We start from the raw sequence: 15,301 nt of genomic DNA on the forward strand, positions 1-15,301 counted from the left end.
TTGAAAATTTCTGGAGGGAGTTGAAAGTCCATGTTGCCCAGTGACAGCCCCAAAACATCACTGCTCTAGAGGAGATCTGCATGGAGGAATGGGCCAAAATACCAGCTACAGTGTGTGCAAATCTGGTGAAGACTCACAGGAAATGTTTGACCTCTGTCATTGCCAACAAAGATTACGTTACAAAGTATTGAGCTGAACTTTTGTTATTGACTACTACTGTTATTGAATACTTATTTTCCACCATAATTTACAAATAAATTCTTTAAAAATCCTACGTTTTCCTAGATTTTTTTTCTCATTTTGTTTCTCACAGTTGAAGTGTACCTATGATGAAAATGACAGACCTCTCTCATCTTTCTAAGTAGTAGAACTTGCACAATCAGGGGCTCACTAAAGATTCAAGGGGTTCTACAAACCATATTTGTTTCATCTTCTATTACTTACTCTTCCGTTACTCCAATCATGGAAAAATGGAGCAGGGTGGGGGAGCAGGGTGGGGAGGTTGCTGGAGTCTATCCAAGCAGTCTTAAGCTGCGGTCACATTATAGCTGCCAGTTAATACGCGGTCACATTAGCTGCCATTTTCAATCGTAGTGGGCGTTTTCCAGCGGCAAGAGACAACGGTTGCTCTCAGAGCTAGGCGGGGCCAGAATAGAGCAGCAGGCTACTTTATGCAAACACTGAGAGACGCGACATGCTGACTGCTAATTAGACTATATAGGCAGCGTAACACCAGCTGGTTGTTCACTCAAACAAAATAATCAAAGATGGTGGAAAACTCTCAGAAGGTGTCTATCCCCTTAGCCACTACTACTAAAGTAATGAAGTGGTATAAATCTAATATATTTCTCATATATTTTATCTTCTAAATGTAAAAACGCTGTTTTTGTAACCAGTTAACACCTCTGAATTGATTTACAACATGTTACAGAGATGTCGCCCATCAAGCGACAAAGTCAACTGCTTGTCTCCATCGCTTGCAGCTAATGTGACTAGGGTGTAAGGTAGGATACACCCTGGACAGGACAGCAGCCTATTGCAGGGGTAAAGCATATCAGTAAAAAATAACAATAAGTCAACAACTTGCAACCAAAATGTAGATTTATTTGTAAAAAATAAGTAAATCAATATGTACATGGTACATTGTGTCTTGATTGCAGCAGAAATATAACAGTATATAAATATATATATTTGTTTCTGTTTCCAAATCTGAAGTATTAAAACAGCTTTTAAACTGAACAATACATTTTATCATGAGTCAGGCAAAAGATGCTACACTTTTATCCTTCCATCACTCCTCAGTGTTTCTAATCTATGCAGACAAGTCAAATGTCTTTTGTCTGGATTTTTAATGCTTATCGATTTAGTTTTGATTAGTTTGTCCTAGTTGCATGACCACAGATTATCTTTTGGACACAGGAAAGTGTTGAAAGATTTGTAGGGGTTCAAAAACAGACAATAGCAGGAAAAGAGATCTCCTGTTCTGGGCGTGCACGCTCATTGTGTCCCAGCTGTGACCTTCCATACACTATGATGCATATAAGCAGATCCATGTTTCAGAGTTTACTTTCTGCCATCACTGTAGCACACATATAATCAGAGGAATGGTTCACAGATCAACTGTTAAAAACAACAAAAAATTCCTCTGTTGCACAGTTTTGGTATCAATCACAGTTCAGACATAACAGCAGTAAAAGAAAAATTCAAACACATTTTAGAAGTTCTGTAATTTAAAAAAAATGACATTGTCCACTAGGTGTACAACATTGTGAGAAGCGTCAACATAAATGTATTTTACTTTAATATTTGCAAGCTTCCGAGTTTTTGTCATTAAAACCCCTGAATAGTAGCTATCCTACTTGAAAAAACATATACATTTTTGGTTATGTTTCATTCATTGTTATGAGTTAATTTTTTAATCGTGTAGAGCGTTCATTGTTAGAATAAAAACAATGTTTGTTTTTTCTCTCACAGCCTTCTGCTAAAGTCCCACTGAAATGAAACTATATATAAAATATAATCACACAGCCACTCTCACCTTTGGGGAAAAAACTGTAATTACCTGTAAGAAACCTGTAAATTTAGAAATGTACTTGTTTTTAAATTTAGCTCCTGCAATAGTGCAAAAGGCAGTCATAATGTCTCTGGTGAGCTTTGTATTCTCATAAGAGCTAAAAACCAACATACTTTAAAACACAACCCACGTTAGTATTCAAGCTAACGCTACTTCCTTATCAACAAGTATTGACACATCTCGTATTGCGCCGTGGCTGACTTGAGTGACTACACAAGGGACATGAAGTGTTTTCTCCACTGTGGAGCCAAATACACTTAAATTAGACAGGCTAGGTGATTAGCTTGCCTGCTGTAACTGCATCTGTAGCAGTTACAGCTACTTGGTTAGCTCTTTAGCTGCAATATTCACAACAGCTTCAAAACCTAACCTGCAAATGTGATGACTGTTGAGTTTAGATGTACTTATTTATTTTTAATGCCCCTTACAACAGAATTCTGTCTGTGAGTGTTATGTAATCTATTATATCCAGGTGTTAGGACAGTAGGGTTGCCAACTCTCTGAAAAATAAATAAGGGACACCTCACCGCCAGGGCCGACCGACCATTGCCTTCACCCTTCCCAGCGTCTGTGTGAAATGATTTTTAACCATTTGACTGTTGACTTGACCCTGAATTTAAGTAGATGCATACATGCATTTGTTCTGATATGAACACGTGGAAAACAAATTATTATTTAGCAATTTATTTTTAGTGCAAAATAAATTTTCACTCACAATTTCAATATGAGCATTCTGTCCTGCTTCAAAGCATAAAATTTAAAAAAAATTCTTTAAAAATAAATCTTTCTCTGTAGTGCTTAACTTAAAATTGTATAAATTAACAAAAAAACAATTGAAAATTTGCATCATCCAAAACAATGTAACAGTGCAAAACAATGTAACAGTGCACATTTACACATTTAGTGTGATAAAAAGTGCAAAAAATAAAGTCTGAAAAGTAAACAATACTTACAATACTTATAGCTGTTGTCGCGCACCTTTTCCACCCAGCCATTTTCCTTTTCTCCTTCGCCCCTGTATTTTTGCATTCTTTTTTGTTTGTTTGTTTTTTTAGGAGGAGGAGTAACGACGTTACAGACATTGCTGTCCGTAGGCATATCTGCAGTGCCAGTGTCGGTGTCTGATTTGTTATTGTCGTCCAGCGACCCTCGTCGGCTCATGACGTTGGTATCTTCTTGCGAGCAGATGTCCCTCGACCAATGAGATAAGAGTGATTCTGTATTGTCAACTCGTGTCTGTCAGCTCATTGGTGAAAAGCAGGAGAGAGGCTGGGATCAAATTTACCATACATTTCCATATAAAGCGCCAGTCAATTCCATTGACATTTTACAGACTTTTTGATTCTCACAGAAATACGGGACAAACTGCGTCCCGTTTCAGGTCAATACGGAACGCACACTTTTATTTCCAAATAAGGGACGATTCCATTTTTCAAGGGATGGTTGGCAACCCTATAGGACAGCTATAATTGTAATTGCCACTGTCAGCATCACGCTATACTTCCTGGAGATGTGTACCAACATCTTGAAAAGGGCAAAGCAAACCATCAGCTTGCCAAAACAATACTACTAAAGACGTCCTTGTTTATATTATTTTGGTTGGCGCATTTGCTGATCGACGAATTAAGTAGTGACGCTAGCTAACATAGTGTTGCTAGCTGCAATCCCCGTCAATCTATTTCCAGATAGCTTTGTAGCCTCAGAGGAGGCTATATTTTTCTTTCCTGTAATCTTTCTTTAACTTCAAATGAAAGCAAATTTGTGCTATAGTTGTAAAGGCAAACCCTTTGTGTTCTCAATCTTGAACATCCAACAATGCTCATTTTTGTCATGTTTAATCACTAATACATCTACTACCTCCGCTTCGTCCCCTTAATTCACCATGCTAAATGTGTTTACTTTGCCCTTATATTTGTCTTAAAAGAGGTTATTTTCAACTAAAGTTGAAAAAGTGTACATTATGGTAATGGTGCAATTCTTTTTCTCCACAGTTGACAGGTGAGTTAGTCATGGAACTTCTGCAACACTTGCAATACCAATGAATTTCACATTCATACCAGAATATAGCAATATATTGATGTCTGTATAATTTATTCTGTTTCCAAATTCCCCTGATGAACAGTTACTAAGACTCAGTCATCTGCAAAGTTACTGCAGTGATGCGTCTGCCGGTAAACGAGCTGCTGTCCTCATGTAGCAAGAATTTACATCATGTTCATGGAAAAAAAACTCCCAGTACTGTCAAGAACTGCCATCACCATTCTTGGTCTTGAGCACAACAAGGTTGACCATGATTGGGATCAAGCAAATTGGAGTTATCACCAGGGCAAATACGATGAGTGGAGGAGGGTCACTTAACTCCTCCGTGGGACAGTCCTTAAAAAACATGGAGTGAATTTCCACAAAGGTTTGTTCCACCAGAGGGTTGGGCCACGGGATCAACAGGCAGTCCGATATCTCCTCTGTGCAATCGCTGAAGTTACTATATGCACTGGAGATAGGCACAGAAATGGTACCAGTTAGTAAATAAATTTCACATTATTATTACTGTGTTTGCCAAATGTAATTATAGCAGCCACAGCTGACTTACCCCCTCACATTACCCCAAATGCACCAGTCAGTGGTGTTGAGCGATGCCATTGTCACATCAAAATGTCTGCGGCATGCATGCTCAAACAGGATGGAAAGGCATTCCATTGTAGCTTCACCAAAATATTCATTACAGATGCTGCAAAACTCCTCACACCTCTGAGTTGCATTCCCACAACCTGCATAAAACAAGATTTTAAAGATGCCTTCGAGATATAATCAGCATGTGCACTGAATTCTGTTCTGTAAAACCTGAAGCATTAACTCAAATATTTTCAGGAAACTGCTTGGTTTAAACCTTTTGAGTTTCCTACCTCATATGATTCAGTCTTCAAAATGTATTTTGATTACGTAAAATGAACGTGGTTAATTGCAGTTAATTTGTGTTAACAGATGCATGTAAAAAATGCAACTGTTGGAACCATTTCGCAATGCAAAAGGGGTCAAGGATGGAGCCAATGATTATTTGATATTGCGTCAGTCTACTTGATTACCTAAGCCACAGTCACAAATACATCTAAATGCTTCATTATTCTTATTATTATTATTGTTGCGATTATTAAACCCCACCCCTGCCAGATTTCTCCATGTAATGTGGAGTTGGATCAGGAATGGTATCCGGTGTAAAGCTTGTGCCAATTCAACGTGCAGACCCACCTTGGATCTGCTGTCACGACCTCGATTAAAATCAGTGGAGCAGCTGAAGGGACTTATTGTTATTATTATTATTAAATACAAATTAATTTGCACATATTTTGACTTCTGTTTCATTGCAGACACTATAAACCTAAGATATTTGAGGTTTTGTGTAGTCAGCTTCATTTTCTATGCATCCATTCCTGCATTGAAGACCTGTAACAATGTACAGTGTACAGTGCCTTGTAACAGTATCGGGCCCATGGATATTTCACATATTTTAATTTGTTTATGCCATTTCTAAAACAAAAAGTAAATCAGGTTTCTAAATATAAAAATGTATAAAATTATCTTCCTCAAATTCAAAGCGACTCTCTACAACTTGATATAAATTAATGAAAAATGTAAAAGCCAAGATGATGGGTTGCATAAGTATAAAACCTGTAAATAATCACTTTTATTGCCGGTATTCTTTACACATAGATGGATACATGGATACATGAACATTTCCAAGTCTTGGACTTTATTTACATCAATTATGAAGAAATACAAACAGTATGGCATTCTATGGTAATTCTGTGTGGAGTAGACAGTTCTCAAAAACTGAGTGACTGTGCAATAAGGAGAAGAGTGAGGAAAGCCACCCAGACACCCAGACAACCCGGAAGAAGTTACAGGCTTCTGTGGCTGAGATTGGAGAAATTGTGCATGTTTGTTGTATTTGCATTTGTGTTTACATTTTATACATTTATCCTCTGTATTTATTTTTTTTTTAACATTGATTACCGAGAGCTTCTGAAAGGAATTTCATTATGTGTAGGCATATTGACAATAAAGAGCTCTATTCTGTTCTATTGCATGTTTTGCATTTTGTATCACCACTTATATAGCTTCATGGTGAAGAGATATAGAGAAGGATTTTCTTAAAAACAACATGCAAAATTTCAGCTGCAGTGTGCCAGAAGGCACATGGGAAACCCAAGCCTAGATTTCATCTGTTTTACAATCCTTCTCTTCTCCACTCCAACAGGAAGCTGTAAATGGGGATGAGACAGACAAATGTTGCACCATTCCCAGTTTGTCCATTCATATCTGAAGTCAACAACAACACTGAAGTCAACAATTCTTTTACAGCTGTCATAGGTGTCTTGGTGGCTTCCCTTGCTAGTCTCTTTCCAGCATGGACACTCAATTTGTCTGTCTGCAAAGAAATAGACGCCATTGTTAATGTCAGGATTGCTGTTTTGTTTGCTTGGTTTTAATTGGGATATTCCGTGTTGTCCCAAATTTTCCTGACTTGGGGTTGGAAGTCCTATATTACATGTCCCAAGAATTTTTTGGTGCTGGTAGTTATCGCTTGATACCATATGAGAGTCTATGACACCCCGAAGTCCATCCTGGGGTACGTCCCTATCCAAGGTTGATACCCATTTGCAGCTGGGTGGACTGGGACAATGCAGATAAAGTGTCTTGTCCAAGGACACAGATAGACAACCTGAAGCACACCTGAAATCGAACCCCAGTCATCATATTAGCTGTCCAGTTCTTATGTCCCAGAACTACTTTCTCTACATCAAATTAGAAAATAAAATAAATAATATGAGTTATGAGCTTTTGGAAAAGAAGGTGCAGTGTTTAGTTATGATGGGACAAGTAAAAAAATTTTTCATGTTTGTCCTGGGGTTATTGTAAGCAAGTCTTGGTGGCTAGAAAATGAAAGAAACTGACAAACAACTTCATTTTATTCTTCATGTAACTTCAAAACCACTATGTTGAGAGAGACAGAGAGAAAAGGAAGAAGTGTCGCTTCGACCGTATTCATACAAAATCTTTTCTGCGGGGTTGTGTGTAATTGTGGCTGTGATTTATAATGTAAGATACTTGTTTATTTGCCTGATTTAGTAAATTCCATTGCAGAATACAATATCTCTCTCATGAACCCCATTTACTGTGTGTGTATGTATGTATGTGCATCACTTAACCACCCCCTCCCCCACCCCAAAACACACACACGCTATTGTTCTTTTGCAACTAAATTCATAGAAAATCCTTTCCATGGGGCTTATGTGACTTGGGTTTCAGACTGTAACCACTGTGAAATAATAATGAAATAAGTTAACTTCTCTGATTTATTCTCTCACTGATAACCACACCTGCTTCTAATCCATCACCAACTAACCATCCAGCAGGTGATAGTCACATTTATGGGATATTACATAGGTAAAACAAAGCTGGTGCATCAAAGCTGAATGCATTTGAATAAATTTGTCCTCATTGCAGTGCAGCAATCCGGAAATCACAATGTATGATTTTTTAATAATTTATTTGTATGTTACTGCTGTAAATAAGTATTTGAACACCTGTGAAAATCAGTGTTAATATTTGGTACAGTAGTCTTTGTTTGCAATTACAGAGGACATATGTTTCCTGTAGTTTTTCACCAGGTTTTCACACACTGCAGCAGGGATTTTGGTCCACTCCTCCATACAGATCTTCTCTAGATCTTTCAGGTTTGGAGTTTCAGCTCCCTCCAAAGATTTTCTATTGAGTTCAGGTCTGGAGACTGGCCAGGCCACTCCAGGACCTTGAAATGCTTCTTACGGAGCCCCTCCTTAGTTGCCCTGGCTGTGTGTTTGGGGTCATTGTCATGCTGGAAGACCCAGCCATGACCCATCTTCAATGCTCTTACTGAGGGAAGGAGGTTCTTTGCCAAAATCTCACAATACATGACCCCATCCATCCTCCCTTCAATATGGTGCAGTCATCCTGTCCCCTTTGCAGAAGAGCACCCCCAGAGTATGATGTTTCCACCCCCATGTTTCATGGTTGGGATAGTTTTCTTGTTGTTGTTCTTATCCTCTAAACATGGTAAGTGGAGTTGATTCCAAAAAGCTCTATTCTGGTCTCATCTGACCACATGACCTTCTCCCATGCCTCCTCTGGATCATCCAGATGGTCACTGGTGAACTTCAAACGGGCCTGGACATGTGCTGCCTTGAGCAGGGGGACCTTGCTGCCCTGCAGGATTTTAAACCATGACAGCATCATGTGTTACTAATGTAATCTTTGTGACTGTGGTCCCAGCTCTCTTCAGGTCATTGACCAGGTCCTCCTGTGTAGTTCTGAGCTTTCTCAGAATCATCCTTACCCCACAAAGTGAGATCTTGCATGGAATCCCAGACAGGGAGATTGACAGTCATCTTGTGTTTCTTCCACTTTCTAATAAATAATTATAACAGTTGTCTTCTACCAAGCTGCTACCTGTTGTCCTGTAGTCCATCCCAGCCTTGAAAAGGTCTACAATTTTGTCCCTGGTGTCCTTAGACAGCTCTTTGGTCTTGGCTATGGTGGACAGGTTGGAGTATGATTGATTGAGTGTGTGAACAGGTGTCTTTTATACAAGTAACAAGTTCAAACAGGTGCAATTAATACAGGTAAAGAGTGCAGAATAAGAGGGCTTCTTAAAGAAAAATTAACAGGTCTGTGAGAGACAGAATTCTTGCTGGTTGGTAGGGGGTCAAATACTTATTTGCAGCAGTAACATACAAATAAATTATTTTAAAAAAAATCACACATTGTGATTTCCGGATGTTTTGTTTTTGGTTTTTTTTTAGATTATGTCTCTCACAGTGGTCATGCACCTAAGATGAAAATTTCAGACCCCTCCATGATTTCTAAGTGGGAGAACTTGCAAAACCGCAGGGTGTTCAAATGCTTATTTTCCTCACTGTATATATACTTTCAATTTATTGGTTGTTATTATGTTAACAACTAGATTTTAGAGGGTACAAGCCAAGGCTGAGAAATGAGTGTAATATCAGAGGGTTATTCAACATTTTCTCAACCAATATGTTATATCAGACTGTTGTCTTTTAATTTAACCTTTTATTTAACCAGGTTAGTCCCGTTGAGAATATACCTGAAAATAATGTTTCATAAATGTCAATAGAAGCATTATATTTACTTTACATATTTAATTATTCAACAGTAATTAACCAATTTCTTTTGCTTAATAATTAAAAAAAATACTAAAATGACTAAATAATGAAATAAAAACAAGTATTGACACTTGAATTTTTTTTTAGATAACTTCATTGGATGGAGGCAGAGGTGGGACAAGTCACCATCAAGTCACTCTCAAGTCATGAATCAGCAAGTCTCAAGTCATAATGACCACCAACTGTTTGCAAGCTGACTTGAGACTTGACTTGGGACTTGCAGATTGATGACTTGAGAATGACTTGACAGTGACTTAGTTCCACTTCTGGTTGGAGGTAACCAGTTTCCTCAAACTGCTTGAGTTGGATTGACTTATAAGGTTTTACAGTGCATTAAGGCTTGAAAATGTTATCTTACTGAATTTATTGTTGACGTCTCCATAAGTTGTATCTAAAAACAAACAAACAAAAAAACACATTTAAAGAAAACACACTTGTATCAATCATTGCAGGCAACACTGTCTGTTGAAGTTACTGAGATGCATGCAGATGTTGCCATCTAATATGGGTCACCGAAGAAAACAAGCATCCAAAGCAAAACGTCAGCGTCATGTGTCTGATGAGCAGCTGCAGAGGGAGACCACACACTCACCGGAGAGGAGGGAGAACAATACGCCAATGAAACCAAGTGCTCCCTTCATGTCAGAGAAAAGGAATAACGGTGCCGCTCGCCCAACTTCTGACCCTGTATGACAAGTCCGAGCGTCTGCGTACCACGAGGCATAACAGGAAAGCCGACAGGATGTAAGAGACGCGGCGTAACTCTCGGTTACCAGATGTCCAAACAGTGTTACCCGCGGTTACCAGATGTTCTTCGGAGATGTGCCTGACGACCCTGCGCCTTGGCAGCCCCCCGTTCGCCTCCTCATGTCTTGTGGATTTTCTTTTGTGTTTTTTTGAAGGGGTGGAGGCAACACAGACTGTCCTTTCCATTCTTCTCAAATAAAAGGGAGCACACCCAAGCTGGGCTGGACTCACATCTGAAAACCCTTTACTCTTTAACTCTTCTTCTGCTTTTTCAACTCTGTTTCTCACAGTCGGAGGCCTGGCCAGCTCACAGCATGTGATTTATTTGTCTTTTGGGCTGCCACTGCCAAATAGGAAACATAAGTAAACATTTAGGGCTTAGCGTTCCTGGCTGGATGGAATCATGACTCCGCATGTGTGTTGTGCAGACGGCCAGGCTTTCATATTTGGCGAATAAAGAAACCTCGCGCCTCTACAGGCGTGGGAATTTCTGTTTTGTGCAACACTAAGGTAATTTCTCACATTGCTTCTTTTTTTTTTTTTTTTTCCTTTGGAAAACGACTTCCTTTCTAGAAGCGAGGCCAGACGCTGCTGTCTCGTGATCGTCTTTTGTCCGCTTATGTCACCGCCTCCACATGTTGGGCCTCACACAACATCTGCTGTGTGAGCAGCATTTTGATTTAGTAATGACATCAGGAAATGTGGCTTTGCAAGCGGAGGAGGAGCCCAATGGTGCAGGAGCTGGCAGCGGGGGACAGAAGAAAAAAAAAAAGGAAGGCACACAGGATGAGGAACAGTGAAAGGGGCCTTGCTCCAAAGTTTGAATTATTTCACAATTCGGAGTTCGTGCGCGGATCGCATACGTTGCATGGGGTAAATGAGGAATGAATAATGGACGTGGAGCCAGGTTGGGGGGGGTAATGAGGTTTCAGTTAACCTTTGACCCCCAAACCATTATGGGACTTGCATCGACTGCTGTTGACCCCTCACTCACAGAGACCTCCCCACAAGTTTGTCTTGGATTCTCATGAAAATGCACGCAGAGGTCTTGGCAGGATCCAGATCGCTGATTTCTCTTCTTCATCAGTCTCAGGCCAGGAACATGTGTTCAAGAAACACGTCCAAAACGGGTCCCCAGCAGATATAAAAGTAAAATCGCAATTTATTTTTAAAAGAAGTGAATACGCCATTTAAAACTTATTATTATTATTATTATTATTATTATTATTATTAGGGGTGGTGGCCAAGTGCTTAGTGCGCTTGGTTTCAGTGCGGAAGGTTCCCGGTTCAAACCCCACTCCTTCAATTTCAGTTTCAATTTAATCAACTTATAAAGTGCCAAATCACAACAAACGCCGCCTCAAGGCGCCTCATAGAAAACAGTTCAATATAAAATTTTAAATAAATAAATAAATAAAACATTTAAAATTCAAATACATCATTAAAAACAGAAGTAAAAGAATAAAACAGATAAAAAAGAAAATATTCATAAGAAAGAGAATAAAAATAGGTTTTAAGTCTTGACTTAAAAATGTCCACAGACTCCAAATGCCTCACGGTCGCAGGAAGACTATTCCACAGAGCGGGTGCACGATACGAAAAAGCTCTTTGACCCGCTGACTTCTTCTTCGCCCTGGGAACACAAAGTAGTCCCACATCCTGCGACCACAAAGCCTGGGCCGGCACATAGGGTTTCACCAGATCCTTCCACATTTCGCCATGCAATGTGGAGTTGTGTCAGGAAGGGCATCTGGTGTAAAACTGGTGCCAAATCAACATGCAGATCTGCTGTGGTGACCCCAGACAGAGAACGAGGGAGCAGCTGAAGGGACTTACTACTATTGTATTTGTGCATGCTCAATTTTAAAGGTTTTTTTTTCTTTAATTTAAAGTTGTTTGTTTGTTTGTTTTTAAGAATTTAACTTTACAAATTAATTATTTGAGATCAGTCATTAAACCATGGACAGACTTGTATTCTAGTGAAGGCTGACCATTTGAAGTGAAGTAATTATTCATGGACATCCATACATGTCATCCATACATGAGTAGTAACATACCAAGTAAACCTACATATGGTGTTTACACCTCAATTAGTCAGAATTGGTTGCATCTGTGATAATTACTAAAGTTTTTCCACTAGACACCATAAACTTACTAGTAGATTAGTTAAACAAGGGTTTCTGTATAACAAACTGGTTCTTCAGTTCAAAATAGTTTCTAACAGACATCAAGAAATAATATCTAAGTTTGGGGTTCCCATTAAAAAACATGTAGAAGATGGAATTTCTTCTACCTAGATTAGCAAACCATAACCTAACAAATAGGGCAGATAAAACCTACAACATATCCTAGCCTTTGTTTATACAGTTATACTGCTACAATTATAGCTTAGCCTATTAGCTATTAATTATCTAATAGGCTGCCTCACCCTCATTCACCATATATATATATATATATATATATATATATATATATATATATATATATATATATATATATATATATATATATATATATATATATATATATATATATGCCAGTTTAATGTTTAACGCTTTAAGTGGTTCCTGGGATGATCAGCTGTAATTACATGTGTTCCCACACGAGGGCGAAGCTACTGAATACTGTGTTAGAAATATAAGCAGAAGAAGAATAAACAGCAAGATGTGTAACGCTGGCAGCTGCAGGTTTGGTGATTAAAATGGCCGCCGTTTTTCTCTTTTCTGCAAATATATGTACTTATGTCTCCATATACAGTTCTACATGCTTTACTTTTTCTTGTTCCGCCCTTTATAATATTATTATATTTAAGCAAATATTGGAGGAGTGGGGTACAATTAGTTATACCTAACAGCTTACGTTAGCTTATCTAGCCGGCCTTAGCAACGTTCATCGTAGCTTACAAAATAGTTGGTTCCTTTGTGGTTGATAACAATCTTCTCCTGTGATGTCTTATCCTTCTTATGTCTTATTACTTATTATATTATATATACCTTTTTCTTGAGCTGCTTGGGTGGGTAGGGAGAGTTCCCATGGGATAAAAAAGCTTTTTAACCTACCATCCCTGGTTCTCAAGACCAGGCACCTAAGTGGCTCTACTCTACTCTTTTCTACTCTCCTATTTTACTCTTCCTTTTTAGACATTTAGATATACCTTAGTATACTGGCATAGGTCCACCTTAGAATTGGAATATAATATATAAGATATACCTTACTGAATTTTCATGTACAGCACTGTGCAAAAGTTTTAGGCACTTATTACAGTTAAGTGTTGTGGGGGAGCTGAAGCCTATCCCATGCGGTCTTTGGGCAAGGGGCAAGGTACACCCTGGACAGGACACCAGTCAAGCTCAGTGCCACATATTGACAGACTAACACATTCACAGTTAAAGTCACCAGTTCACCAAACGTGCATGTCTTTGAAAGTGGGTCGGAAGCCAGAGCACCTGGAGTGAATTCACACCTCACAGAATGGACCAACTGGGATTTGAACCCATGCAGGACCTTCTCACTGGGAGCCAACTGTGCAAACCACGAAGCCAATCAGATTTTTCTTTTAAAATTAAGACGAAAAACAGCATTTGATGCTTTTCTTCACTGCTGTGGCAACAAAAAAGCTTCATTAAAGGAATTAATAAATGATCAACGGACATACCTGGTTTCCAAATATTACAAGATGTTATTTATTTTTCAGTGTGCTGAGTATAACAAAACAGAGCTGCTCACTAATTTATAAAATTATTATTTAAAAAAAACATTAAATGCAACCTGATTTTCTTATAAAATAAAGAAAAATAGGGACATTAAAAAGTCAAAAATTCTAACAGTGTTTAATTATGTGCATCTATTTACACATTTGAGATATTTTACTTTTCCCTTTTTTTGGCACATTTATGCCTAAAACTTTTGCACAGTGCTATATCCTAACGAATATGCAGTAGGAAAGCGTAAAGGTACTCGTTAGCCTGTGCACGGTCTGTGTAAAGTGATATCCTGCAGGAAAAGGATGTGGAGTTATCCAAACTATTTGTGGTGTTGCAGCAATCTGCCTTTGTGTTTCTTCTTTCTTTCTTTTTTTCTTGTTTTTGTGTCTTCATATTTGTTAAGACACACTTAGCCAGAGTTGTGACCTGCAGCGCCTCTTAACTTTTTATCAATCAGACAAACAAACCACTGTTGTGTGTCCTGCTCTCAGGACGAAAGGATAACGTTCCCCCAAAAATGTCGCAGTGACCAACGTGAATTATTCAGCCAACGGATAACTGTGCGGAAATACACAAACAAAAGAGATCAAACACAGAAACTAAAGGAAAAAAGTCATGCATCCTCTTTTTGTTTCCTGCTGATGGAAAACCAATGATATTAAAAAAGGAGATATGGCCATTCTACTCTGACATGAATATATCATATTATATTATTATATTATATTATATTATTATATAATATATCATATATCATAATAACCTGAGAAAACTGTAATATTCAGACAAAAAAATCCTTATTTTACTCAAATTTATAAATTATATAGGGATGTTATATGAGAGAACTGTCAGTACTCACCCCACAAGAGAAGAGAGAGAAGACACCCAGAGATCAGCAGTGAGAAAGTCTTTGCAGTCATTGTGCCGGACAGAAGTGTGTCCTGCTGTCCCGGTGGCTACAGATCACATCTCTCAACCTTTCTGTAGGAAGCCTCTATAAAACAACAGGAAGCACTCGTTTCCTCCGATGGGCGGATTCCAAGAATGGGACAGAGAGCCGGTGATGCATTTAGGACCACTGGCATCCCAGCATCATCTCTCTCTCGCTCTCTCTCTGTATCTGCCTTTTTCTAAACTTTAGTCAGCACAAACAGGACTGTAGGCGACTTAAAACACGCAAATATCTGATAACACTTTTGTTTTTGCTATCTGGCGCAGACTCACCAGGTGTTCGCCAACAGCCATCACACTTCAAGTGAAAACGAACCAGATATTGGATAATATGTTTCTGTGTGGTATTTGGGACGTCACTGATGATCGCAGCCACCCACATGCCTCAGCAGTCCTGAGCAGTAACGAGGTGCACCAGGGAGTTCCAGCGTAGACGCGAGTGATTCACTCCGTCACGTCAACGGCGCACTCTGAAACTCAGCTGGAGGGATTTGGATGGAACCTGTGCGCGCTGGGCCAAAATGATTTCCACATTTCATTTCAGAAACAAAACATGCTGCTCTTGTTTGAATGGTGGGGGGGAACGACATAGATATGATCTTAAA

At 38.8% G+C, this 15,301-nt stretch overlaps 1 protein-coding gene and 1 long non-coding RNA gene across 5 annotated transcripts; one reads left to right on the forward strand and one right to left on the reverse strand.

Moving 5' to 3' along the window:
• Positions 1-1,089: 1,089 nt before the first annotated feature.
• On the forward strand, positions 1,090-3,983 carry LOC117528188. The gene is made up of 2 exons (XR_004565693.1): positions 1,090-2,557; positions 3,533-3,983. It is a non-coding gene; the product is annotated as an uncharacterized LOC117528188 (long non-coding RNA).
• Positions 3,758-14,824, reverse strand: ramp2 (receptor (G protein-coupled) activity modifying protein 2). Of its 4 annotated transcripts, none has more exons than XM_034190779.1 (4): positions 14,605-14,824; positions 9,656-9,688; positions 4,665-4,842; positions 3,758-4,565 (listed from the first exon to the last, which is right to left on the reverse strand). In XM_034190779.1, the coding sequence occupies exons 1-4, from the start codon at positions 14,663-14,665 to the stop codon at positions 4,316-4,318; spliced, it is 522 nt and encodes a 173-aa protein (XP_034046670.1). In that variant the 5' UTR covers positions 14,666-14,824; the 3' UTR covers positions 3,758-4,315. The 4 variants fall into 4 exon arrangements, with proteins under 4 accessions (XP_034046670.1, XP_034046671.1, XP_034046672.1 ...); XM_034190780.1 differs by lacking the exon at positions 14,605-14,824 and adding an exon at positions 9,890-10,483 and having other exon boundaries at positions 4,021-4,565; XM_034190781.1 differs by lacking the exon at positions 9,656-9,688 and having other exon boundaries at positions 4,022-4,565; positions 14,605-14,821.
• Between the last annotated feature and the right edge of the window lie 477 nt (positions 14,825-15,301).

Source organism: Thalassophryne amazonica, chromosome 16 (genome assembly GCF_902500255.1).
Source record: "Thalassophryne amazonica chromosome 16, fThaAma1.1, whole genome shotgun sequence".
Lineage (NCBI taxonomy): Eukaryota > Metazoa > Chordata > Actinopteri > Batrachoidiformes > Batrachoididae > Thalassophryne > Thalassophryne amazonica.

What these genes read in the sequence shown, in the direction of transcription:
- ramp2 (XM_034190779.1), bottom strand. Translation starts at nt 14,665, where the DNA reads ATGACTGCAAAGACTTTCTCACTGCTGATCTCTGGGTGTCTTCTCTCT. An exon ending in AGACGTCAACAATAAATTCA is followed by an intron (nt 4,843 to 9,655) that starts GTAAGATAACAT and finishes TGTTTTATGCAG; the next exon opens with GTTGTGGGAATGCAACTCAG. An exon ending in ATTTGGGGTAATGTGAGGGG is followed by an intron (nt 4,566 to 4,664) that starts GTAAGTCAGCTG and finishes GCCTATCTCCAG; the next exon opens with TGCATATAGTAACTTCAGCG.